This window comes from Mesoplodon mirus (assembly GCF_964341445.2).
Source record: "Mesoplodon mirus genome assembly, chromosome: 10".
Classification (NCBI taxonomy): Eukaryota; Metazoa; Chordata; class Mammalia; order Artiodactyla; family Ziphiidae; genus Mesoplodon; species Mesoplodon mirus.
In genome coordinates this window covers 89,553,447-89,579,806 of record NC_138986.1, presented here as the reverse complement: position 1 = coordinate 89,579,806, position 26,360 = coordinate 89,553,447, and the positions used below count along the sequence as shown (strand labels likewise).

The following is a 26,360-nucleotide window of genomic DNA, read 5'->3' as shown; positions in this document are numbered from 1 at the left end:
GAGAAATGTAGCCTCCTCAGGAGAAATATACACTGATCACATAGCAGGGAAATTTGTCCTTGATGTGAGGGGAAGCTCTAATAACAGGGCTGCTATTTTCATAAGTAATAATCAACTCTTGGCAGCTGCCTACAAAAACCTACAATTCTGCTTGCTGTTCTTGGGTTACAGAAACACAAGTGCTCTTTAAAATGTGAGGCCTACATGCAAATTCACTCTCCAGTTATGAATTTTACTCCATCACCAAGGCATGCGTCTCTGTCTAACATCAGTGAACAATCAGCACAGTGTCACATTTCAGAGATACGAAGTTTTGTGTTTTCTCAAAAGCTAAGTTAGTGCTAATTCCTTACTCAGGATGGAATTAGGTTTATTTAATACTTTAAAGGAGATGCCAGGTTTGAAACATCTTAGGAATTATACTACATGTGTCTGGTAATCCTTTGCCCTGAAGAAAATCTAGTTCTGTTGGTGTTTGGTTATAAATATTTTGAAAGATGTTAACCAATTTCTAATCTGGCAGAATTTCAACTAAGGTGCATTGTTTCATCCAAAATGCCAAGTGGATTAAAACACTAAAAATAAGTCAACAAAGGAATAAAGTTCAAAATTTAATGTACATTAAATTTATGAAAATACTGGTTCTCAACTATATAAATAAAAATAGATCTTTGTAAAGTAAATTGTTAAAAGGTTGAGGTAAAAGGATAAATTTAAGAAAGAAAAAAATGCGAGAGGTTTAACTGGAATTGCTACTGGAAACTATTTAAAAATTTTATTGTAAGCATTAGGAATCTTAGAATTGCAGAGAGTACTTACCTTTTACTTAACATACAAAATTAAAAATAAGCTAATTATTTGTTATGTTATCTTATATATTTTCCTGTCCTATAGTCTTGTTTTTAAAGAGACCATATCTTTGATCTCACATTTATCAATATATTTTATAATAATTTTATTTATGTAATATAGTAGTATCAATGGATGCAGTAAGAGCAATAGTAATGTATTTGAAAGTAATGGTTTTTTAAATATTTAAATGCAATGAGAGAGGAAAAGGAAAAGAATGTCTGTGCAAATAAGGAAGGAATGATACAATACGATAATTTAACTGAGTGCAAATCAAAAGCCATAGAATAATCTCTGAATCAAACTGGAGTCATGTGTACATTTCAGTGATGTCAGAAGAGAAACGAAGGGCATCTAAGCCCCAGATCAGGAGCTGGTGGGCTCACCACGTCTTAGAAAGGCTTCGTTAATGTTGGGAAAGCACCTGCTTTCTTCTGAGGGGACCTCAGTTTTCATGAATCTGGTAAATAAGAGAACTAGAACTGAAGATCATTTTGAGGTATTTTCAAGTTCTAAATTTCGACCCATCAGAGAATTTGGAATCTCCCAACCAAGATAAACCTACTTTTTTTTTTTTTTTTTTTTTTTTTTTTTTTTTTTTGCAGTAAGCGGGCCTCTCACTGTTGTGGCCTCTCCCGTTGCAGAGCACAGGCTCTGGACGCGCAGGCTCAGCGGCCATGGCTCACGGGCCCAGCCGCTCCGCGGCATGTGGGATCTTCCCGGACCGGGGCACGAACCCACGTCCCCTGCATCAGCAGGCGGACTCTCAACCACTGCGCCACCAGGGAAGCCCGATAAACCTACTTTTGATTTCATTCTGAATATGTGTTAGTGGTGATTTAGACTTCTAGGGGACTTCATTTTATAGTTGATTTTTTTTTTTTTTTGATCAATGGATTAATGATGAGAGGCCTAGTTCAGAAAAGGCTTTCAGTCTTTTTATGCTGATTCTTTATTTATCTCTTTCTTGTTTCCTGCAATGGCTCTGCCTATCCCTGCTGTTCTATTTGACCTCATCCTTTGACATAATGCTAAGAAATCAAGAAAATATTTCCAGCTTTAAAGATCGTTTCTAAATAAGAACATGTAACAGTGGAGGAAGAAAACCTAACTTATGCTGCTTCCTAATTCTTACTGCATTTGTGGTAAAAGCAAGCAAAAATGATGATGATATCCATAAAGACAGACAAATAGCAGATGAAGTAATAATATCATAAAGAACAAACGGGAGGAAAAATATGTGGAGCTGGAATCAGCAACTCTATGCAACATCAAGATATTTTGCTTACTGATTTTTTTTTCTTTACTGATTTTACTTTTTAAAATACTGTTTCAGACTCCTTGGGAGTTGAGCCCCGCTGAATCACAGCGACCATGGACATTGTCCAGTTGGAACCGTTCTGCAACTAAACTAAGATATAAAGTGATAAGACGGCATCCAACACATACGGCTCTGTGGTGGGCTGGTGACAAATCAGATGTTTGTCACCACCTCCATATTTTTGTGTTAGTCCCTGAATATCTGGCTATATAATGAACAACCCCCAATATTTAAAAATGAGTAGGTTTTTCTAGGTTCATATAACAAGCTAACAACGTTTTATTTAATTTTGAATTTCAAAAAGGCCATTACTTCCAAAAGTATTCTTGACATCAGATTAAAACACGGGTTTTCCTGTAGTGGCTGCTGCCACTTTTGTAGTATTCTAAAAAAAATGTTTTTAAATAAACCAGATAATAAATTTAAAATTGCTTCATGAAGTATAAAATTTTATGCATATTTTAATCAAAATGATCAGATGCTAGTTAGCAGTTTATAAACTCCTTATTGCATCCATACAAAATAATATTGAAATATAAATTAAATTTTTATTCACTTGAAATTGTGTGGATTTCAGTTTCTGAGACTTTGAAATCAGTTATTTTTCTCACTAAAGACAGATCAATAAGAAATCTCACATCACATAATTTCTGTCATTCACTAAGAAATCTCCATAGGAATATCAACTTCAAATAGTATTTAAGAGTATACATCTATATCTTAATATTTCAAATACAATATTAAGTGATATTCAAGCAATAAAATGGCTTAAAATGGCTTCACATATCTTGCTTATTTATGTGAATTTGACCACGACAATCGATCATCAAGTGACTTTAATATCAAGTATTTCATTTTCTTTTTAGATAAAACATTTAATCCAGGTTAATAGACAATATGTTACTAAACTTATATCTTGTGAAAATATCAAGAGGAGAGAAGTTATGATGCAAGACCATCACCTGAAGGATAACCTCTCTCCTATAACCTGGTGCTCACTGGTCCTACCTGCTACCCATAATGTACTTTTTTACCAGGGGAACTATTGGTTGGTTACTGGTTTTACCTTGGAGTATTGTTCGCGATCAAGTTCTCGACTAGAACCAGACCCTGTTGTCTGCTTAAATCGATGCACTTTCATTTTCATCTGTCTCGTTCGCTCCTCCACTACTAAGCTTGCTGCAAAAACACACAACGGGAGTCTATTAAAACACCGAAGCACCTCTGAGGAACCGAATGGTTTAAGATTGCAATGCTTTTGATATGACTTCAACCAAATAAAATTTCGAAATCACACGATTAACAAAAAAAAAGGCAGAAGATACAATGCTAGCAACTGTCGCTCTACAGAGGAACGTGACTCAAATCACACAGAATGGGGGACACAAAGGTTAGTAACAAAAGCTAAGGATCCTATGTCTTTATCGGATATGAAATAATCTCAGTTCCATTCATGAGTCATTAAGTGAAACCGAATTTAATTGTGAAAATATGCTTCCTGTTGAATGAACTGGTTGTTGCTTGTACATATGGATAGAACACATCACAGAGAGATATACGTGTTTATTTACATGCATGCACACCATGTGTCACCCTCAGCTGCAGGAGTCACCTAAAAACTCTTGTAATGGAAGAGCGCCTGCTTTTCTGAGGCATTCTTATTAAATCCTTCATTTCTACCAGCTGCTTTTCATGAATATTTGCCATTCTTAAAAATGGACTTGCTAAGAGAAAAGATTCGTTTTCTATTTCTGAAGAAAACATAAATGAAATTCATACTTTTTGAAAATGTGATATAGAACTTCAGCTCTTTAATTTAAATTTGTAAATAAACATGTGTATTCCAGTTATGCCTTTATCATCTCCTAAGTAACGGGAGTGATGGTTTAGATGGGAAGAATTACAGCCTTCAATAAAGGATGAGCTATTTTAAGTCAGAATCCATCACAAGCAGCTTGGCTTTAAAACCCTGCCTTTAATTTTTACATTCTTACAAATGAAGAGCGAAGAATATAGTCGTGTACGTATACCTGCATTGTGAGACCTACGTTTATGTTTCACAACTTATCTCTTGCCAATCTCTGAAACAAGTGCTACAATTTATTTTGAAGTTGTGTATATACACCTGTATCTGACCACAACCCATACTGTTTTGTAATTCATGTACTGGGACTTCTGCTAAGAGGCCCTGTGATTTAAAGGATAGTGGACATTTTGATACGTCTGATTGAGGTGAGCGCTGACTTCCTGTCTTACAAGGAGTTTATAAAGACACTTGTTGACACATTTTTTCCATTGCAGTGATTAAACATGGCCTGTGATCCCTGATAAAAGACACTGACACTCATTATAAATATTCAATAAATATGTAGCTTTTACTGTGTGTTCAAATACAGGCTCATAGCCCAGGAGATAAATACATGCTGTGAAATGTGTGAGTAAATGTTTTACTTGTAATTTTCACACCAAGCTGTTGGATGTTTAGCTTTGTTTAAATTCAGTAAATTAGACGATTATCAATCCCTAATGTGACAGTTATGTGGATGAAGCAATCACGCACACTTGCTTTGAAAATGTTGACTTGAGACCATAAGTGAGGACTATCATGATTAAAGGATGGTTCAATAGAGATCTTGAGAAAAGCAATTCAGAAATGTATTAATTACTTGACAATATATAAGGAGTCATAATAAGTAATATAAAGCAAAATGCTACTCAAGAGAATTAGGAATTGAGACAAGTTATTGAATAATGTGAGCTGTATTTATAGAAGGCCGTATATCCAATGAGAAAATGTACATGTGTCTTCTTTCTGCCATCTGCCTGTGACGTGGTACCTCCTGGATCAGCTGCTTCGAGCTTTGAGGAAGTCAAATGAATTGTGATCAGCTGTACTCTACAATTAAAGCTTAAAGCAATTCCAAGTAATCTCTATTTGTGATAAAAGCAAATGTAAATGATGTTAGCTTAATCTTCTCAGCAATGATATTAATTTTAATAAATTTTTGACATTGATTAGCCCATAGCTTTTTGACCTTTACGTTTAGCATCATGTAAGTCTTAGGGGGTCAGTTACTTGACACTGAAAAGATTATTTCCCAAGAGGTACTGCCTGCAGCAGCTTGAAGCAGTTCTGGTGATTTAACCTTGCCAGGACAACACCTCATTGCTTTAAATAGAATTACTTAGCTTATGATATGGTTGATTTTAAATCTTTACCTTTCAAACCTCAAAACTAAACCATAAGAACACAGTGGTAGCCTAACTGAAATGAATCCTATTTTTTTTTCCCCTGGGCTTGGGAAAAAAAGCTTATTAAGGAAAGATATGGGGACACTGAACTCCTTGGGTGAGCCTGAAGGACAGAGCAGCTGGTGGCCAAGAAGCCATGACAAAATTAAGCAAGAGAATTCAGATTCTTTTCAAGGCAGTGTGTAATTAGCAAAGTACCTGTGGGTTCCAGCTGCCCCTTAGAGAAGACCACGATTTCCATCTCCAAGAATTAAGGATGGCTTTCCATCTAATGAATGTGGAAGACTCTCCAGGCAGATTGTCTTGTCAAAAGCTAGATACTTTCAGTTATACTTTGTTTTTATTCTTTTCTAAAACCAACTGCATCCAGACTAGCAATTCTGAAGGCTTTTCTAAAGTTACAAAGGTAAATGAGATTTCCTTTCTTTCTTACTCGTTTCATTTCTTTTTTTCCCTTTATTAAATGTGGTCTTTTTTTTTTTTTACTCTTGGACAAGGCTGCTCTCTGTATTGCGTCGCTCTCAAGAAGACCTGCTGGTGGTGACAGCTGTCATTCTGCTTTCAGAGTAAACTCACTGGGTGTGGAAGCAGAGGCAGAACAGACAGGACCAAGGCCCATACCAAAGGAAAATGGCAGCAGTAGCAGGTTTCTTAAAGACTTTAAAAAATACCAACAACAAACTGAATCCCTAAAATGGTTTTAAATGACTTCGCTTTGACTTTCCAAAAACGATTAATGTACTATCTTTGTTCCTAAACAAGTGAAATTTGACATCTTCTAATCTGTCAAAGAAAGGAAATCTCCATATTAGTTTTTTTTTTTCAAAATCATGACTAGACCTCTTGACTCGCCAGCAAAAGTGTAGTTTGTTATGTCCTCACTGCTTGCTCTCGGATCCCAAGATCAGAAGCAAAATGCAAACAGCTTATCACTGACCTACTCATAGCAAATGCCAGATAATTACATAAAATTAACATTTAAAAAAATTTCTCATTATTTCCTGATTATGTGTACATTACTGTGTATTCTAAAATAATTGTTTATACAAGTGATCATGTTTCAGTAAAACTGTTTTTCATAAACATCAATGAAGAGGCTTCAGTGTTAATTTGGCAGTTCTTTAACTTTTCTACAGATTTTGCTTATTTTGCATTTTCTTTTTCAACTGTATATTGTGGATTAAATTGACATCATTTCTGGATTATGGGTGTGTCATTCTAAATAGTAAGAAAAATTTATGAGTTCAAATAGAATATTTATCACAAGTTTGAACCAGAAGACATGATTATTAATGTACATGATTTATAGAGAGAATAATAGATATTTGGTAATGATTAGAAATTAATGGAATCCTTGGAATATGATTATCTGTTAAGTATCTCACTAAAAATAAAATTAACCACAGCCCAGAGAGCTCAAATATCTTAATTTGAAAAGAAGGATTACTGATGATTTAAAGATTTTATATTAACAATTTTAATACCAATAGCAAAATTAAAAAATGAAATAAAATATTTTCTAATTCTTCCACAAATCCTAGCATTAAACTCACATTTTAGGAGCATTCTGAATACTGCTAGCATTGGAAACCAACAGAATCATTAAACTGCCAGTTACTATTCCTTTTTAAAAAGATTTTAAATTCGAGGACTTCTGGTTTGTTTTTTTTTTTTTTTTTTTTTTTTTTAGTTTCAAACATTGCTACATACTAGAGAGTGAAATAACCCCTCTCATTTTCTATGACAAATATAATTATCATGTAATTTCACTTAGTCTTTTAATGAAAATATAGCTTACATATAGTACAGTTATTTCAGTTATAATTGCCCATAGAGAGATAGTAACATAAGTTATTTCTCCTGGCCCCTACGGTGTAATTAAGATTGTAATTTTATACAGAAGCTTTTTTTTAAAAGCTGGAATTTTTCACTATGCTTTCTACAAGCTGACTGATGTGTTTGATGTTGAATAAATTGTGCTTTTTAAAAAGCAAATATTAATTTACCTAAAAAATATTTATTGAACTTAATCTGTTTTCTTTAGATCAACTTTACTCTATATCCACTGTTATTTTTAAACTCTGGTATTTTTATCCAATGAATGTACATATATCAAATATCAGCTCAACATTACAATTAAGAAAGTATAAAACTAGAACTTTTTTTAGAGGTTAAGCTAAAACAATACTTATGAAATAATCTCTTGTCTTCTAAACTCAACGAGAATAACTGATTGCAGCATGCAAGGTGAGAAAAGTAAATACAATTTAAAAAGCAATTTATTAGAGTTTTCTAATGGAAAGTCTTAGATATTATTAAAAATAAAGACATTAAAATAATTACTTCTCTTTTCATGCCCCATGTTTTGCTATGAATTCTAGTATTATAGATGATCTTTGGTGAAACTGAAGAAGCTGAAGTCATTTGCAAATATTGTGTTTGTGTCTATGTGCACTTTTCTAGATCTATTCCTTTCATAAGATTATTAAAGAGGCCTGTGACTTTAAAAAAAACAAAAGAAAGCTTAAGAATCATTAATAAATCTTCCTTAACCCACCCCTGAAAAATTTCTGTAGTACCACCTTTTCCAAAGAGAAATGTGATTTTCTGGGAAACTCCTTTGACTTAGCAGACATTCATGGCTTGCTTTAAAATATTGTGAATATTATGGTCCTGTGTAATTTGATAATTATGTTAAAAATTAAATTTTCATAAATGTGGTTTAAGTATTATTAACAAATTTACAATTATATAAATACAATTATTTACAGTATTTAAGTACAATAAATATATATGCTCTGCTCTTCAAAGTCTTTAAATCTTTCACATTTCTCCCTATGCACCTAGAAATTAACATGAAGTTGAAATTTCAAATGCTTGTGTTTATATGCAAAAAAGATAATCCATGGAATATATTGTTAAGCCTTTATTTTCAAGTATTCCAGGTGAAACAGTGTGAAAGAGAATAGGAATAATGAAATTTTCTATATTATTAAATATATTGAAGTAAAAAGATTGAGTATTTTATTTTCTAACAAGGTTAGATAGTTCATGTGTCAAAGGTGAGACATGATAACATTTGCACAGGATAACTAAGCTCATCTAGTTAACTACAAAGTGCTATCACACTTTATGATAGAAAACTTAACGCTTCTGCTTCCTTGCTGTTACTGATACAATGCGAGTTTGGCGACAGTCAAGCCCCAACCTTGGTCCACTGCGTGTCTCAGAAAGAGCGATGATAAATGACCACACACCTGAAAGCTGTCAGGTAGAATGAAACAGATGGAGGAGGCACTGGCAATGTCTCAGTTACTGACAGCACTGACAAAACCCATTCTCCGAAGCATTTTATTGTCAAAAATCAGTACTAGTGGGCACTCAAATACAAGAAACAATATAATAGGAAACGTGAAAATTATAAAGTAATAAAAGATGAAAAAATTTAGCTGACTGAATCTGTAATCATTATAAGCTATAGGCAGCCTGAAGAGAAAGAAAGATGGTTTTATATTTGAAAATTCAAGACTGCAATGCTAGTCTCTACACACAGCTTTCTAGACTTTAGAGGAATACAAATTGTTAAGATGTGTGAACATTTTCCATATATCTGGAAACAATGGAGTAAAATGGTCGGAAATCAGGACTGGGAAAGATTCGGCAGAGATGACAACCTTAGTGGCATCAGCATCCATCACCGTGGCCTTGATCAGTCCTGAAATCTGTCCATTACGGAGTTTTCATTTGTAAAGGGAAGAGAAAGTAATTTAGAGTAACTTCCCGCTGTTGTAGTCTATGACTCTGTATTATTTTAATAGGGTATTGATATTTTTTTCACATTTTCAAAAAATGGAAAACTACACTGACTTACTCTCTTGCTCAATTAACTAATTTCCAGCATTTTTACTTTTTTTTATTTGCCAATTTACCAAAATCATGGAAGTTAAGGGGAAAAATTTACTGGTTATATTCTGTTATTTTCTATCTTTTTTTTTCCCAGTTAAAAGATAAGGTAGTCCTTTCATGTTCATCCTTATCTTTGGAGTCATATGAGTATAATAAGCAACTTTGATAGAATACTTACACACCATCTCCTTTCCCCTGACATATACAGTATGTACAAATAAAGATTAAATGTTTAAAATATTTTGACTATACAGAAATGCCAGAAATGGGTCATTTTCCTAGAATAAAATGCATTTCGATTTGCAAGGGTAGAAATGTGCAAAACTGTTTCCCTTGCACCCTTGTATGATTCTCTTGAATGTTAAGGATTATGCTACAGTTACATAAACAATAAAATAAAATATAACATCTATCCAGTATGAGAAACATAAAACACAACAAGTAAGTAACACATTTAGTGAAAAACCACACTGCCTTTAAGGATTTTTAAAGAAAACAGCCTGTGTTTTAGTATAGATAATTGAAATGGAATATTGACATAGGGGAAATAGGTAATTTGTCTGTATCATCACTCAAATCTCGCTGCAGCCCAAACCCCAAGGCTGTCTCTTGTTTTAGCTGATTTTCATTCAACTACCTAAAACAAAGCTCAGGATTTCCAGACCCAGATCTCACTTTCAGTGTCAAAGCTGCCAAGTCCCAGAGTAACACTGAAAATATTAATCAGATACTGGACAGGTAAGGATGTCAGATGAAAATCTGTGTTACACAGAGTTAAACAGCTTTTTATCTTTTTAAATTTTTATTTTTAAAGAGTTTTATGTTTTGTTCTATTTATTATTTTCCTATATCATGTCTTTGAACAAAATGTCTTTTAAAACATAACTTATGCTCATGGTGTTTCTAAACAGAACAGAGGCATTAAAAATTGGCTTAAAATTTTTTCTGTTTAAATCTACATTGTAACATCTTTCTGGTTTTAGGCACATGATTTTTTTCAGTCTCATACCTCTTGCTTTTATTTTTGTTTTGATTCTTTTTTTTTAGAATTTTTATTGGAGTATTTACAATGTTGTGTTAGTTTCAAGTGTACAGCAAAGTGAATCAGTTATACATATATGTATATCCACTTTTTTTTTAAGATTCTTTTCCTATGTAGGCCATTACAGAGTATTGAGTAGAGTTCCCTGTGCTATACAGTAGGTCTTTGTTAGTTATCTTACGTATAGTAGTTTGTATATGTCAATCCCACTCTCCTACTTTATCCCTCCCTGAAATAATGCCATATGCAGCAACATGGATGGACCTAGAGATTGTCATACTGAGTAGTCAGACAGAGAAAGTCAAATGTCACATGATAACGCTTATATGTTGAATCTAAAAAAAGGGTATAATGAACTTATCTACAAAGCAGAAATAGAGTTACAGATGTAGTAAACAGTTTTTAAATGTATTTCCGTCTTGAAAGGGAGCACTGTCCTCCTTACGAGGCACTGCTTAGAACACACTCAGTACGCAGCATAGTCCATGGAATTAAGGTTTCTTGGGGAATAGCAGACTCGCTCCCCAAGGGGTCGTGTTGTTTATCCCCTGTATCTTTAATATGTTTATCCATCATTTTTCATTATTCCCATTATACTGATGGCAACAGAATCTATCTTGAAAGGCTCAATGTGGCATAACTACTAAATTCAATGTCTCTTCCCTTCTTTTCTGTAAAAAGTGTTTACAAATTTTAAAGTTTGCAAAAAAAAAAGTAAGATATTTAGGGGAAATGTACAGCTTTAGAGGAGAAAAATCAAAGGGTCTATTCATAGCTAGACATCAGCCTTTTCTCAGCATCCTCTCCTGCATGACCCACAGACCCCAGGGAGGAAGGCGCAATGATGTTCTCCCTCAAGGGGTCATATCTGACAATTTGACCATTGGTTGATTTAAGTGTTAAATACTTTGAAGTTTTAAAAGTCTTTACTACTATTATAAATATTCACCTTTGAATCAGCAGAATGGAAAAAAAAGGGTCAAAGCCAGGAATTTGGAACTGTTTTACATGGGTCGCTTTACTACATCCCTAAAGTTTAAAGGGAAGGCTAGAATGACAACCATAGTTATGGGTTTGTGACAAAAAGAGAAGTGGATCAATTAGACACTTTTACTAATGGAGCTCTAAATATTTATGAGTAAACATTCATGAATATTCATAATAAGTGTTCAGGACAAGCAAAGCCCTAGAAGGTTAAGGAACTTGAAATTTTAATACACAATAACAACAAATCAATCACCTGGGTAATATGCACCTACTCAATATGCATCTAAGAAAAATGTGAATAAAGTTGAAATCCTTTTCTACTTAATGACAGTTAAAATAATGCTGCCTGTAAAGAATATACAAATTAGTTTACTTACTTTGGCAAAAGTCAAGTTATAATATTTTCCTATAATGTGTTTCATAACCATAGTATACTACTAAGTGTGCAACTACTTAAACAATAAATAATGTAACAGAAATTTATTAAAATGATTTTTACTTTTTAATATGAATTACACCTAATTAAGTTTCATGCTAATAGTTCCATAAAAATTACATTTTGCATGACTTAACATTCAAACTGCTCTTGTCAACATTTCATAAAGAAGATATAGGTAATTTATTTGAGCATTTTTTAAGTAGAAACTTAAACATTCAGTTGACTAGAGATAATTCTTAAATGGCCTGGTTGCAATAATTATTATATATTTTATTAGCAAAACAGGAAAACAAAATGCAACAGATGCTATTTGCTCTTTATTCCTGTTTGAACCGTTTAGTCACTTGAACTCTGCCTTTCATCCTCTGTGTGTGTAAATTACACATTTTTTATGATTAAGGGAATTCATATTTGTAGAAAAGGCAGTATAATGTGTTTTGTTATGATTCCAAATTGCCTCCAAAAGGCAAACATTTAATGCACTTAAGAAATACTATCTTAAAGGCATATAAATTAGAAATGTATTATGATAATAACATTTTTTCTCACCTTGAAGTCATTTAATTTCTGGTTCTGTTTTGATCTTCTTATATCACTATTTCGATGCCCCCAAACTACATTCATGGACTCTTTAAAACTGTCCAAGAAATGTAGCAGAGAGGGAAAAATTGGCTTACTTTTAGAATGAATGATTTAAAATATGCCTATAAAACAGTCTGTGAATCCTAAAAAGATAGGGTCTATTAGTTTCCAACATAAAAGGGGGAGGTAAAAGGTAAATAACCTGCTAGGAACATTTCTATTTCCTCAGTTAACTTTTCAGCCCAAAATTTGTGTTATCTTTGTCCAAATACACTGGCTTCGTGTTCTCAAGGTGCAAGCTTCATCTGAAGAGCAAGCCAGGGACTGGAAGATTTAGATGCGCGGCCCAAAATCAGGTCACTGGGGGAGGTAGGGCCCCTAAGAGGGCCTCCCGGTGCTGTGAGTGGAAGATGTGACAGTGACATGAGGCAGTGGACAGAACATAGGCCGTGGGGTCACTGTCCAGCTCTGTCCTATAGCAGCTTTGCTACTGTGAGCAACCTCGTAACCCCTGTGCCCTCTTTCTATAACAGGAGTCATCACACCTTCCTTAGGGCTGTGCCCAGGTTATTACCGTAATTACGTGGTATTGATGCAAGTGGGTGCTCGGTCAATGCCGAATGTGGGAGAGGCTGCCTATCAGAGAGGTTGAGAACGAGGTCTCTGGAGTGAGGCTCGAGCCCAGTTCCCTCTCCTACCACTTCTCAAATGAAGACTGACACAGGGCCAGGTTTTGAATCTCTCTAAGCTTCAGCTTCCTCAGTTGGCAAATGAGGATATGAATAGTTACGTCTCAGGTTGTTGTACAAATATGAGATGAATACATGACACGCTCAGTCAAGTCACTGACATAGAGGAAGTGCCCGATAAATTCTATCTACTGTTAAAAATGTTCATGGTATTTTATACCTCTCTGGAAGTGCTTTGCAAAATATGCTGTACCATTATATAGTGGTTCCCTGCAGTAAGGGTGACCAACTTTCCCAGTTCGCCCAGAGCTGTCCTGGTTTTAACACTGAAAATCTTGCATCTTGTGAAACCTCGTAATCCTCAGCGAACTGGGAACATCTTACAAGTTCGTCTTCAATTCATCAAAAAGCAACTCTCCCTAGGGGTCGGTGGCCTGTGCCGTTAGCTCAGCATGGCTGGGCCAGGCCCCATCACCCAGGGAGCACTCAAGATAACTCAATTCTCCAATATGAGCAACCCCAGAAAAGATCAGCTCACAGCAGCAGGGTTTCTATGCAAAACAGAACGTTTTCTTTCCTATGGGGCAGGTGAGTGTAAAATTTGACTCTAAAGAAATCTTTTGAATTTGCTTCTGTCTTTTCCTGGCTTCCCAAGCTTTTCATGCTAAGCTGTGCTCCCTTAAGTCCCAAGGGGGAGGTACAGCATCCTGGGCTGCTCTCTGCCTTCCCGGCGGCATTTGGGGATGCGCCTCTTTGGTGGTTTTCAGCCCTGGGGTGCATTCCGTGAAGCTTATCCACACCCTGTGTCCAAGGCAGACTTGGTACAGTGATGACACATCTCAGCCAGGACACAGTGACCTTGTTAAAATGCAACAACCTGCTGCGCTGTGTAGTGAGGCTGTAAAGGGGCACACTTCATACGCCTGAGGTTCTACAACCCATGAATTTTGTTTTGTTTTGATTAGCAAATTATAGCTTTTGGCTAGTAATAATATAGAAGGAAGAGCTCTCCAGTTGAAGAATTATTACATTTTTCTTCCTTTTGGCTAAATGAATGAGGTCATGACCCATCTCCAACATAAAATTTAATGCTTTTAGCAAACTAAAATTTATCTTGCAAATCTAAATAAATTCTTCTGACTAAGTACCAATGTATTGGCCATTTTTGTACTACTTAACCTAAATTTGTGTTTCTGATACCTGAATTAAAAATGCAAGATAGCCAGAAATCTATGTAAAACCTAGGGACCAAAGCATCTTGATCTCACTGAATAACATTTTATTTTTATTAATATCTATTTATTGCCTAGTATGTCAGACACTTTGCCAGAATATGTGTTATGTGCCAGAGTATGTATTATGTGCCAGAATATAAATATATTTTTATAAATTCAAACTGATATAAGTAATTGAATATTATCTCCCACTTTCAATCTATGACACTGAGAGACATAACACACACCTCAGTCTATTCGGAGTTAGGGATATATGTTTGGGATTTGCGCCTATTAAAATAGGATGCACTAAAGTACAGAGGAAGGAAGTCCAAAGTAAGAGACCTGGGCTTGCAGTCTAGGTCACATCACCAGTATGAATGGGTAAGTCTCTTAATCTCTCTCAATCTGAGTTTTACCTTTCATAAAATAAGGATGATGGTCCTCTCGGGACTAACTTTGAGGGTTACTATGGACAACAAATTAATTCAATCATGAATCTATAAATATTGGGTAAATACTTTTATTAAATTATGCAGCATTATATAACTTTTTAATATTGTTAATATTATTTCATTAAGCTGAAAACTCATATTCAAATATTTAAGTATCAAGCCAACAGTAACACCAAATAGGGTGGCCCAAGACAGTCGGAGGAGGTCTGCATCTACGTGGGACTCAAGTCCAAAGATCAAACATCAAATGTGATCCAAAGGATCACAAGGCAGGTCAGCAACGTGCCGACACAGCAGGCTGAACGGTTTCCTTCCTGTGTCCCTCAGGAAGAAAGAACTGATGGGTGTTCTAACCCTTCTGAGGCCAAGAGGAGTAGCATCCCGGCAGCTACTTCCCAGGTGCATGACTGCAGCGGGCCAAATATGCCATAAGGTTACTGCTATTTAGAAGGAAAACCCAGGGATTTTCTATTCCTTTGCACCACAGAATGTAAGACTTAAACTCTTTATCTATGAGAGCAGGGGAATGCAAATAAACAAAAACATATTATAAATATGCTACTCTCTTCCAAAGAGAATCATTTTCTAGTTGTCAGTGTGGATAAATACATTTTGAAGCAAAAATACTCAATTTTAATCTTCTCCTCTTTGATGTGAACTGCTCACAATACAAAACGGTTAATACCAAATGCCCTACCAAATCACTGCACGGCAAAAGCTATCTGTTAAATAGTTTGGCTCATTATTTCAATAAATACAGTTATATAACTCATATACTATGAGAGAAAAGGAACAATATTAAGTTGTTAAAAAAAGTTACATTAATATTTACCTTTTGTGGATGAGTTATATTTTTCTTGTTCTTCAATGAATTAAATGCACATAATGATGGAAACAAAAGAAAGAAATCAGCAAATTTATAGTTAGACATGGAAATGTGAATCAACACAATGGTGTGAATAATAAAAATACATAACATATAATGTGACATGGTAAATTGCAATGAGAAACCATGAGGAAATCTCAAATATGGTACTAAAATCAATCAAAGAAAGAATGAATGAAACAATTTAAAGATTTTAAATAAAAACAGAAACATTGGGAAATTAATATTGTATACTTGGCAATTGAAAAGTATATTTTGTGTTATTTTTTTCTGGCCTTTGAAGAATTGCAAAGCATTACAGCACTCACTTTACTAAGACATTTTAACCTTAATCCATTGTGACTTTTTATTGTAAATGTACTTAAAAGCATATTTAACATTCATAACTAACATTTTCATTTCAAAAATGATAGCATTTCAGATAATTTGAAAAAGCATATAATAAAAAAAATTCCATTTTTTGCTAGATAGTAGGCATTTTCTCTTCACTGTGGAAAATATTCTGGAACATTTTCCACCTGGAAAAAAATATATTTTAATTTAAGTAATCCTTTCTTCCTTCTCAAATTACTGTAATTATATTCAAATATCTCAAAGTGAAATTGTTCCTTGCAGACGGTATTTCTCAGACATTTCTTAAGCCTTTCTCTGCCTCCTTGTTGGTGCACCATTTACTGAGAAATAATGGCCTATCTAGATATTTTGAAGGGGAGTTCCATTAGTTCTAGGTAGCAGAATTAATAACAGAATACATAAAACATAACTGGCACATCAAGTGTTAGTTTATAGTTTATGAATGATCTTTAAATACGTCTTCTTAAAAAAGACAACTAGGTTGCACACACACACAAAAATCACTTGGTTGGTTTCAGAAAACCATACATTTTTATGCAACCAATTATGTTGCCTTCAGTCTCACTCTACCTAAGGGCTACATTGTAATACAACATTGGAACATATGCAGAGGAATTTCCTGAAAGTCTTTGTTCTCAATGATCACATACCATTTGAGTTACCTAAATTTTAAGGCTACTTCTTAGCGACTTTATCTCAAAATCTGCATTGTAATCACACCTCTACTTTTTCCTTAACTATACTTCAACATAATCAGATTCCATGTAGCAAATAGGCTAGCATTACTAATTTTTAAAAGAAACTTTAAAATACTTTTTTCAAAAATTAAGTAAATGTATCTTTTCTAATTATATGTTAGCTTTTAAAATAATATATATTGTTTTATCGCACAAGGAGAGAGTAGTAAAATTGAATTACAAGAAAAAAAAACAAAAAACAAGAAGCATCCAAACAATCTATGGATCCTAAACAAAATAAGGTAGATAATTGTAACCAGAAACTGTGTATGAATAAAATTATTTTATAAGTTCATCAGGAAGTTGTATCACTATTCAGGAATCTAAACCATTTGAAATATTTGCTCCTAACCAACAACTGCTTATCAACTCAGTTACCTTTTTTAAAAAAGAAAATTAACCTTTGTTAAAAAAAAAAAACCCACAAATATACATAAAAGAAAACTGAAAAGAAGTCAAGTGTGTTAGAACTTTCGTTGATTGCAAATAAACTGCATTCTGCATCAGTCTTCATGGCAGACAGAAGTAAATTTTAACATATATTATGGAAAGAAAAACATGACATGATTCCACAGCCTTAAGAACATCAATGAAATCCATCTCAAATGGATTAGACAGCTAAATTCTGTCTAATCCATGAATCAAATTAGAAGTTTACTTTTAAAAACATATTCCAGGACACACAAAGATGTCATGTAAACTGTTCAGCTTGAAATAGATCCATAATAAGACGAAGGAGGACAGTATCATCATTTACCAAACACCCCAAAGCACATAGTATTATCATACAGTAAACCAGATCCATTTTAATTATAGAAGAATACATAGTGACAATAATACATGATTGTTGTCATATTTTTTAAAGGTTGTATCTATATGACTCTTAAGATGATAAACTTCAGAAACCTCAAGTAGCAAGTGTTTAGGAATGTACTTGTGATATTAACTATCAAAATAACTCCATCAATTTCATCCTCAGTCACTCCTTTCTTCCCACCTCAATTCAATCTTTACAAATTGGTGATTTCTCTGAAAGACAACTGTGAATACGAATATCATAAACAGTAATGTTGACTGATATCAACAACAGAACATGAGCTTTTACAAAAACCAAAGTCCAGCATACAATCCATCTGACTTTGTAAAAGCAATTCTTATTTCTACAGAATAATAAAACTATAATCTCACTATATGAGCGTTATATGCAATACCGTTATATACTTTTGAACCAGAAGTGTTTTAGCAACTGGAGGAAATGCAAAGAATTTTAGAAACAAATGACTTTTTGGATATCAATCTTTAGCACACTATGGTCAGTAACACTGAGTTTGTAGCTGAACACTAGAACCTGTAGTTCTTTTAGTTGTGCAACAGGAGTTCATGAATGGATAATTTAAATAAACACCACGTTTTAAAAAATAAATTTGAAAACAATTTCATCTAGGCTACTGCTAATTACAGTCTTAATAACATTAATTATGAATGATCTTCTCAAAATGTTCCCAGATAAGAGAAAGTTTGTTAAACACATGAACTGAGAATTCCAAAGGATTAATTGTTATTTCAGAAAAGAAAGTCAGCCTCATATTTTCTTGATTAACTAAATGAATGCCCTTATAATGACCCTGAATACTAAAGTATGATATAGCAACAGGATATATGATTTTTAAAAAATAATACAAATCCAGAATTTATTGTAGCAGCATTTTTGTGTCAATATGCTGATACTTATCAAATCTACACTAATTTTTCTATAACCAGGTACTCTGTGTACAAACTCTGCCTGATCAGTTTTTGAAACAATGTATTTATCTTCTTAGACCACTAACACTTCGGTGATACATTCAGTAAAGCTCTTTGAGTGAGTAAAACACATACCCAGCACCCTCAGTACAGAAGGAAATAAACAAGTTTTACATCAGAAACAACAAACACTGTTGAGAAAAGTATGCAAAATGTTAACCTTTCAGTTGTTTCATAGGGACGAAGAGTTTCAATGCATGTTTTAAATAGAAGTCCACTGCGTTCATATTACAACCCCAAATTAAACAGTATTTCAGTAAACTGCTTAACAAATCTCTGGTAATACTTATGTGATAACATTTACCAATAACAAATCATTTCACTTACTGAGAAATGGGATAGCACCTTGGTCACATGAAGAAAACAGTGACTCTTTTAACCTGGTATTTAAATCCTCTTAGGCCTCTTAGGTAGCTTAGTGAATTTCATTTCCACTAAAACCTGCCCCCCCCCCCAACATCTCTCTTTCTAGGAAGATAAAACACAATGTGTACATGCTTAAAATAAGGGAAATTTAAGTGATGTTAACTGTTAAAAAACACTCAAATGTTTGTTCTAAGTCAGTTTTTCACCATCAAAGTTCTATAAAAAATACAGGATACTGCAGGTAAAGTAAAAAAAAAAAACACTGCAAAGTATTCAATACGATTGCCTCATTTAAAAATATTTTTAAAACAAGGTTAAAAATGTCTTCCTTTAACATATAAAATACCACATTGTACTGAGGTTTTTAAAGTTTTATTTTCTCCCTTTGCACCTTTGGAAAAGGTATCTCTAGGGCTCAATCTATTCTTTTCATTGACCATCTAAAATTCATGCATTCACTCACTCAGCAAAAACAGCATATAGGCCACGAACTGTTATAACTTGGTGCCGGGAATAAAACTCTAAGACACTTGACTTCTTAGGATTCATCACACTACGTATCATCAAAATACTATTCTTTCAATAGAAGGAGTATAAAAAGAGGTTGTTCTCAAATCCGAGATTTTGTCAGCGCTCTCTCTATGGATACCTTGTTCTGCACTGCCGCTCCTCCCTGGCACTTGTGGAAGCTGCCTGCCCCGAGGGCTGCCAAAGGCTGTGTCTGCGGGCGGGGACTGCGTCGGGCTGGCCTGCCGGTGCACTCTGTGGGGAGAAGAAGCAGGGCACACGAAACGATGAAATGCCAAAGGGCCTGACAAGGATCTCTTCCTTCCTACTGTTCCTCTTAAAACAGGCGTAAAACCCTACCTGGGCCTTTGGAAGCAAAATCAAGTACTCTTTATGATGTGTGTAAAAGGAATATTACCAAAAGGGGCTACAAGAGACAGGGAAACGTCTGCCACGTAGAGTTCTGCAGAATGAATTCCTGAACTGGGCAGAAGGGAACGTACTTTTCATTAACTTTCTATGAAGTTGTGACTTTCTGTTAAGTTATCCATTTTTGGTAGTGCTGGACCTAGTATATCTACTCACAGCCTATGAATCTTAACAACATGGGTAAACGATTTAAGAAAGGCTGTTGCCTATATTGCTACAATTAAATCCATATAAGTGATAAGAATAGTTCTGGCTGCAGACTTTTATAAATTACCATTCCCTTGCACTTTATGCTTAAATAGGAAAAATCTGAAAAGATATTTATAAAAATAACCTTGGGCACATGCTATGAACTATCCTGGTGAAAAGATCAAAATTACAAATACAAATTTAAGAAGTGTGAAGATACATCACTATTGTACAGAAGTAAGCTGACCTCCATCTGCTGGTATTCAAACTTTTTTTTAAACTGAAGAACTTTAAAACACTCTCAGCTTTTACTGAACAAAGATGAAAGTTTTCATTTTTTTTTTTCTAATTCCTCTTACACTTTTTAAAGCAAGTACACATTTAATTCCAGGTAATTTCTTATATAGAATTTCACATAATTAAAAAAAAAAAATATATATATATGAATATGTCACAAACAGATGGAAGGACATAACACAGGCAAATTTAATTTTCGATGATGGCTAGTTGGCAGGAAGTATAGAAGAGAATGCCACCAGCACAGTGAAGGTAGATGCAGGTAAGGGAGGGTGTGGAGAGGTTAAGTGTCACAAAGAAAGGATTAAGAACTATGGTGTCATAATGAGTGACAGTGTCAAGAGCTCAGGAAGGTACAACACCACACCAAGACCCAGAGGCAGACACGGAACAGCGACCTTGTCAGGAGCGGAGAAGGTGGCGCCGACCCTCCGGGGGCAAGGTGGTGCATAGAACACAGTGTTCTGACACTAGGGTGCTCACTCGAGCGGGAGCGAGCGGGATGTTTTCCCCTAAGGACTAGCTGATCAGTCGCTCTCGGGGCTGCGTATCCCCTTCTAGAAAGACATGGTGGGAGAACCCTAAAACATTAGGGTCAGAAAAGATCTTCAGTCAGCAGGTCACATCCACTTTGATACCAGCACATCTGTCCAAGGAAAACCTGGTTACTCTTACAAGACAGTGATTTTAAAACCCAGGAGCAAACCCATCACACAGTTACTGAAATGGACCTCACATCAAACTGATGCGTTATCGCGAATGTGCACGCCTGGTGGTTCTGAGCGGGCCTGTCCTCCAGTGTAACAAGCCTCTCAAGTCCCACAGGGGCAAAGACTTCTGTCTCTTGTTTCTTACTGAGCTGTATCTCTGGCGCCTAGAACACAGCAGCACAGAGAACAAGAGCTCAGTAGAGAGACCTGGATTTGAATGAGTGAACACAATCAGAACAGTGAACTCAGGGACACGTCAAGCACTTGCCTTCCAGAAGAAGCAATGCACTGGTGGGTTCTGTATGTCCTTTTACAATGTTCATAATTTATCTCTGCAACAGGGAAGTCCATACCAAATAGGTAGCAAAGGGAAGCTGTCTTCTAAGGTTGATTTAAGTAGACCAACAAATTAAAATGATGAAGTAAGATGGGGAATGCTTCATTTTTGAACTGACTAAATGCAGATGGCTGATATATGGATAAAAATATGTCCTCTGATATATAAAAGTAGCTGAAAAGATAGTTGTCCATACATTGACAGCTATCTTAATACAGTGTTCAAAATTATTATGAAGCCAATTTCCAAATTAAGGACCAAGAATTAAAAACTGATTTTTATATGTGACTATATATATGTATGTATGTACATATATATATATGCTTGTTTAGAGCAGACACATGTTTTTGCTGTTTTCGTCATTTTCAGTAAGTATTTTAAATAAAATGCACATTTAAAATACCTAATCTGTATTACTTTTCATAGTGACAGAAGCCAAGAAATAACACTTTATCCTTTTGAAAACAATGCTATAAAATTCGATTAAGTAATTTAAAGTGTGTGAGAGTCAAGAATCCATATTGATCACAGGAAGTACATTAATTATTGAGTGATTTATTCAACTTGTACACAGATTGACAATTTTTCTCAAGTAGAATGATTTTCACAGGTATAATTATTTTGATTCAAGATATCTCCTCTATTTCTAAACAATAAAGTGGGAAAATGTCATATTTTAGAGCATAAAAAGGTACAGCTTAGGTCTTTAATGTGCATTTTATCTTCTTGAGCTCTGGATTAATGCTTTATCAGCCCCTAAGGCAGATCCCAAAACCTGGACGGTCACTTCGATTTCAAAATTAATAGAAGAAAGGACTGACAACACATATTAAAACTGTTCATTCCATCTGGATTGCCTTCTCACATGAACTCAACTCTACAGAATTAATTTATGTGGGAAGGACCAAGGTGTGATCAAGTCCTTTCCACCGATAAATAATGAGTTTCTATCTATTACTCTTTAAAAGCCATTATCATGAGAATAAACTTCAGCACTCCTTGTACAAAATACACTTGAAAATACTTGCTTTGAAAGGTGGATAGTACAGTTTTTACCCTAGTCCTGAGAGCATTCATGGATCTTGCAATTTCACTAAAATCTTGCTTCATTTCTTAATGCAATTCGTAAGCACTAAAAGGACCTCTTAATTGCAACTTGAAATATGAATAATTTCGGGGAGCCTTATGTGGCCCCAAACTAAATGGCACAAATATAAAAAGCAATTTCAAAGGCAAATAAGTGGCTTTCTAGATGAATGTTACACAGATCTTCCCAAGCCATGAGCTTGCAGGGCCCAAGAACAGTGCGTCCTGTTGGGGGTTAATCATTTTGCCCCAGGGCTGTTTCTCCTTTGACACAAACTAAAAGTCCTTCAATAACAAAACAGTTCCTGCCACCAGCCAAATGATGACCAATATGAAAGCGTGGACCCAAGGGGAGACAAAGAAACCACTCTGTCTGAGGAAAACCGAGGAGGGTGGCAGCAGGCTGGATCACAGGAGGGGAAACGGAGGAAAGTGAAAATGCAGAGGCTGGAGAGAGACGAGCAAGGCTTTGGAGAAAGAGAAGGTGGAAACAAGTAGAGTTTGTTTCAGACAAGAGGAAAGGAGGGTTAATCAAGGAATGCTGAGGTTCAGGAGCGAAACATGAGAGAATCCAGGCTTTTCGATACAATGGCATGTGCTAAGGATGTAAGGGTGTCGGAGGGAAAGAGATCAAAAACCAGCATGTTAGGGAGCGAAGCGGGGAGTGAGTGAGAGAGAAGGAGAATGACGGTAACAGCTCTTCTCACTGGGCATCCACGTGGCGCCGTCTACACACGTCAGCCACTAGTGTGTATGCGCGTGTATAGACGTGTGTGTGTATGCATGCATACCACATACCTACACACGTGTCCTTTTTTTGTTTTGCATTCTCACAGCAGCTCTAAGAAGTGCTATGGTTCCTATTTTATAGGTGGAAAAACTGGGGGTCACAGAGTGACTTGCAAACAGGCAAAGAGCTAACACGATAAAGGCGGGACCCACGCAGGTCTATGAAGCTCCAACACTGCTCCCTTTTCTGCCTTGGAGACAGGATTGGTTTCTATATCATGAGATGAAACATGGTAATTTCACATCCCTGGATGTATTGCTAATCTTGTAAAACAAAATATAAGTATATGTGCAGGTATCAAATTGCTTGACAAGGTTTAATAGAATCGTTTTTTGAGAGTTTATAGGAAAAAATATGAGGAAAATGGTATTTAATTGAATATCTACTCTGCTTTATATGTCTATACATAATATATTTTTGAAACAAAAATAATGAGAGTTCTAGAGCAAAGTATGAATTCCAACCTGACTATAACTCCAGTTCACCATCTCCAAACCCATTGCTAAATATTTACCACTGAGTTCAACCTATGCCTCCTCTCTTCACCTAAAGTCTTGGGTGCTGTGACTTGAACTTAAGTAAAACACATTTCCCACCAAAACCTTAGGTTGTTAGACATTTCTGTTGCTGCAAGCAGACGTGCAGTGAATTGCTTCTATTGCGGCTTAAAAATAGACTTCTGTTTTTTTTTTTTAATTACTTGTTAAAGGATAGACATGCATGTGGTATTTAAGGTCACCATTGTTCCTCCCATCATCGCCATTTCAGGCTTACATGGACTTTTTTCCGGAGTGCCAGCACAACATAAAATGTATACGTAAGCAATTCTAAATACCAGTTGTTACCCCACATCCCCCAGTTAGGATGCAGAGAGCAAGTTCCACAAGAAGAAAAGTCCCCAGAACAGGATGTGCAGTGGTGCTAGCAATCTACAAAGCTCAACTCACATCAGGGTGAAAAGTTACACTTTTATTTACTAAGGAGCTTCTTCAGAGGGTCTGAAGCTCTATTTCAATGGTGAGGCACCGAAGTCAGAAGTAGGTTCTGCCTCTCTTCTATCTAGAACTGGTTACCCTATCTTTCAAAATATTTTCTTACAAGTCTGTTTCTCTAAAGGTCAAAAATTTTGAGGCCAAAAAAAGGACCTTCAAAAAGTATGATCATCACAGCAAATTCTGCCAGAGGCCAAGGTGTGTCTGTGTGCTGGGGCTCCTCTGGGGAAGAAGTCAACTCCTGAAGGCCAAGAATCAGCATCCTAGCATTCATACTCTGGTCTCAATTCATCTGTAGCTACATGTCAACTCAAGGTATCTTCTAAAGAAGTGAGAGCTAATGTAAACCTAGGCCAATTCTTCTTTTATAACTAGCTATTCAACAATTCACTCAAAAGCCAGGCATGTGATTTACACTCTAATAAAGATCAACAAAGAGCTTTAATTATAATCAAACAAATCCGCATACCTAAAAGGTTTGAGTTTTCTATATCAAACCTACAGCAAAGTAAGTAATGGTAAGAGGAATACGAATAGGGTCCTTAAGCAAACATTTGGCATGAGAAGTTGGCTGAATCCCTGCTGCTCCTACTGGAGGGAAGACTTGTGCTTACAGACGTGTTCAGTGTTGCATGGCAGATGCTCAGATAAGCATGGGCAGTGGACTCTAGAATCATCTAACATTCTGTAAAACAGTATCTTATTGTCAAAATACTTGTTCACTGAAACTGTAAAACTTCACACAGCAGTCACTCAACTAGTAATTGTTAAATGAATGAAAGAATTGTTAAATGAATGGAATATAAAGAATATGAAACTTTGAGGAAAAATTTCAATCTTGTCAAAATAATTGGAATTGTGTGTGCCTATGACTCGGGGGGCTGTGAATGATGGCTGAAGATTTAAAATCATTTACATGCTGGTAAAGAGACTGCTATTAGCTGCGTTGACAGTAAAGAATATATATACAGTGACATAATCAGTATTGTTTCATTACTTCTTATCTGGCTATAGCACAGAAATGGACTCAGCACAAACTGGAAAACAAATTTTTTACGAATAGCGGATTTTTGGATTTCTGTTTATTGTGTTAGTTTTCCATTTATAAAACCCATGAAACTCGTACAATAGAGAAAAACATTCCCTATAGACCTGTCATGCTCACAATTCCTAAACTTCTCTAGTTATTATAAAAAATCATCGGTTTAAATAGAAACCAAAAAGTCCGTAGCCGACCTAGAATTACGCCCAAAGTGGTGATCCAAGTAAATCTTGCCGTTTATATTCAAATCATCCTCATATTTGCCGTCATCAAGTAATTATTTTCTAGTAAGTCTGATTTTAGGTTATATCGATTTATTTCCTTTTCAGTTCTGTGTTGCAGAAAGTGTAGAACTTTTGGTGAAATCGGTACTTTGCTAAAGAATATGCAGTAGTAGAGGAGAAGTATACAGCAAAATTAATGTTAATAAAATCGTTTTCTTTTCATGGCTTTGCATCCTAAATTTTATTTGCTAATGTTCATTATTTTTTAGACTCTGACAAAAAAGTTATGATGTAGAAAGAGAAGAAATGAAGAAACAACTAAAATTTCCGCCTATACGAGATCATTTATGAGGTATATTTTATGCCTACTTTCAAACATAATAAGCAAGCGTTAGCCTTCATTAAACTCAGCATTTAGCTAAGAAAGTTAGTCCAACAGTTACGTAATAATGTAACAAGTTTCAATTAATTGGCAAACTTGCATTGATTCTTATGTTGTAATGTTAAGCAAATCTCAATTCTACTCTATCCTTTCATTTTGTTGCAGTTTATGGAGAGTTCTTTAAATTTTTCGTCTCTGGCTCGTAGTGTTTTCAAATTTCTATTATTTTTTATTTAGTTCATTCACTTAGAAGTCGTGATGGAACGAATTCGAAAGGAATTTCAAACCTAGTGGAGATCTGGAGTCCATCCTCCCAGTGTAAGCGGTGAGTTGCTAAGTCATAAGCAATTCATGCTAGGTTGACTAATACCGTGGAGCATTTTCCAGTACTCAAAACACTATGGGTACGGGATTTTGATGGTTATTTATTTTTAGGACAAAACAGACAAGAAAATGGTTCACAGATGCTGCTTCCTTCTTTGATCTCGTTTTT

General features: G+C 35.2%; 1 protein-coding gene across 47 annotated transcripts in view; it reads right to left on the bottom strand.

The window, feature by feature from the left end:
- The window catches only part of LOC309811099 (regulating synaptic membrane exocytosis protein 1-like), a gene marked incomplete at both ends in the record, with an annotated part of 218,126 nt that overhangs the window by 97,043 nt on the left and 94,723 nt on the right, over positions 1 to 26,360 (bottom strand). For 20 of the 47 annotated variants that reach the window (XM_082633680.1, XM_082633678.1, XM_082633635.1 and 17 more), the window contains 2 exons: positions 3,237 to 3,349; positions 19,532 to 19,644. In XM_082633680.1, the coding sequence (XP_082489806.1) occupies positions 3,237 to 3,349; positions 19,532 to 19,644 (226 nt within the window). Of the gene's footprint in view, positions 1 to 3,236; positions 3,350 to 15,568; positions 15,599 to 19,531; positions 19,645 to 20,702; positions 20,886 to 26,360 lie in introns of all 47 variants that reach the window. The other 27 variants (XM_082633661.1, XM_082633665.1, XM_082633671.1 and 24 more) reach the window with 5 other exon arrangements.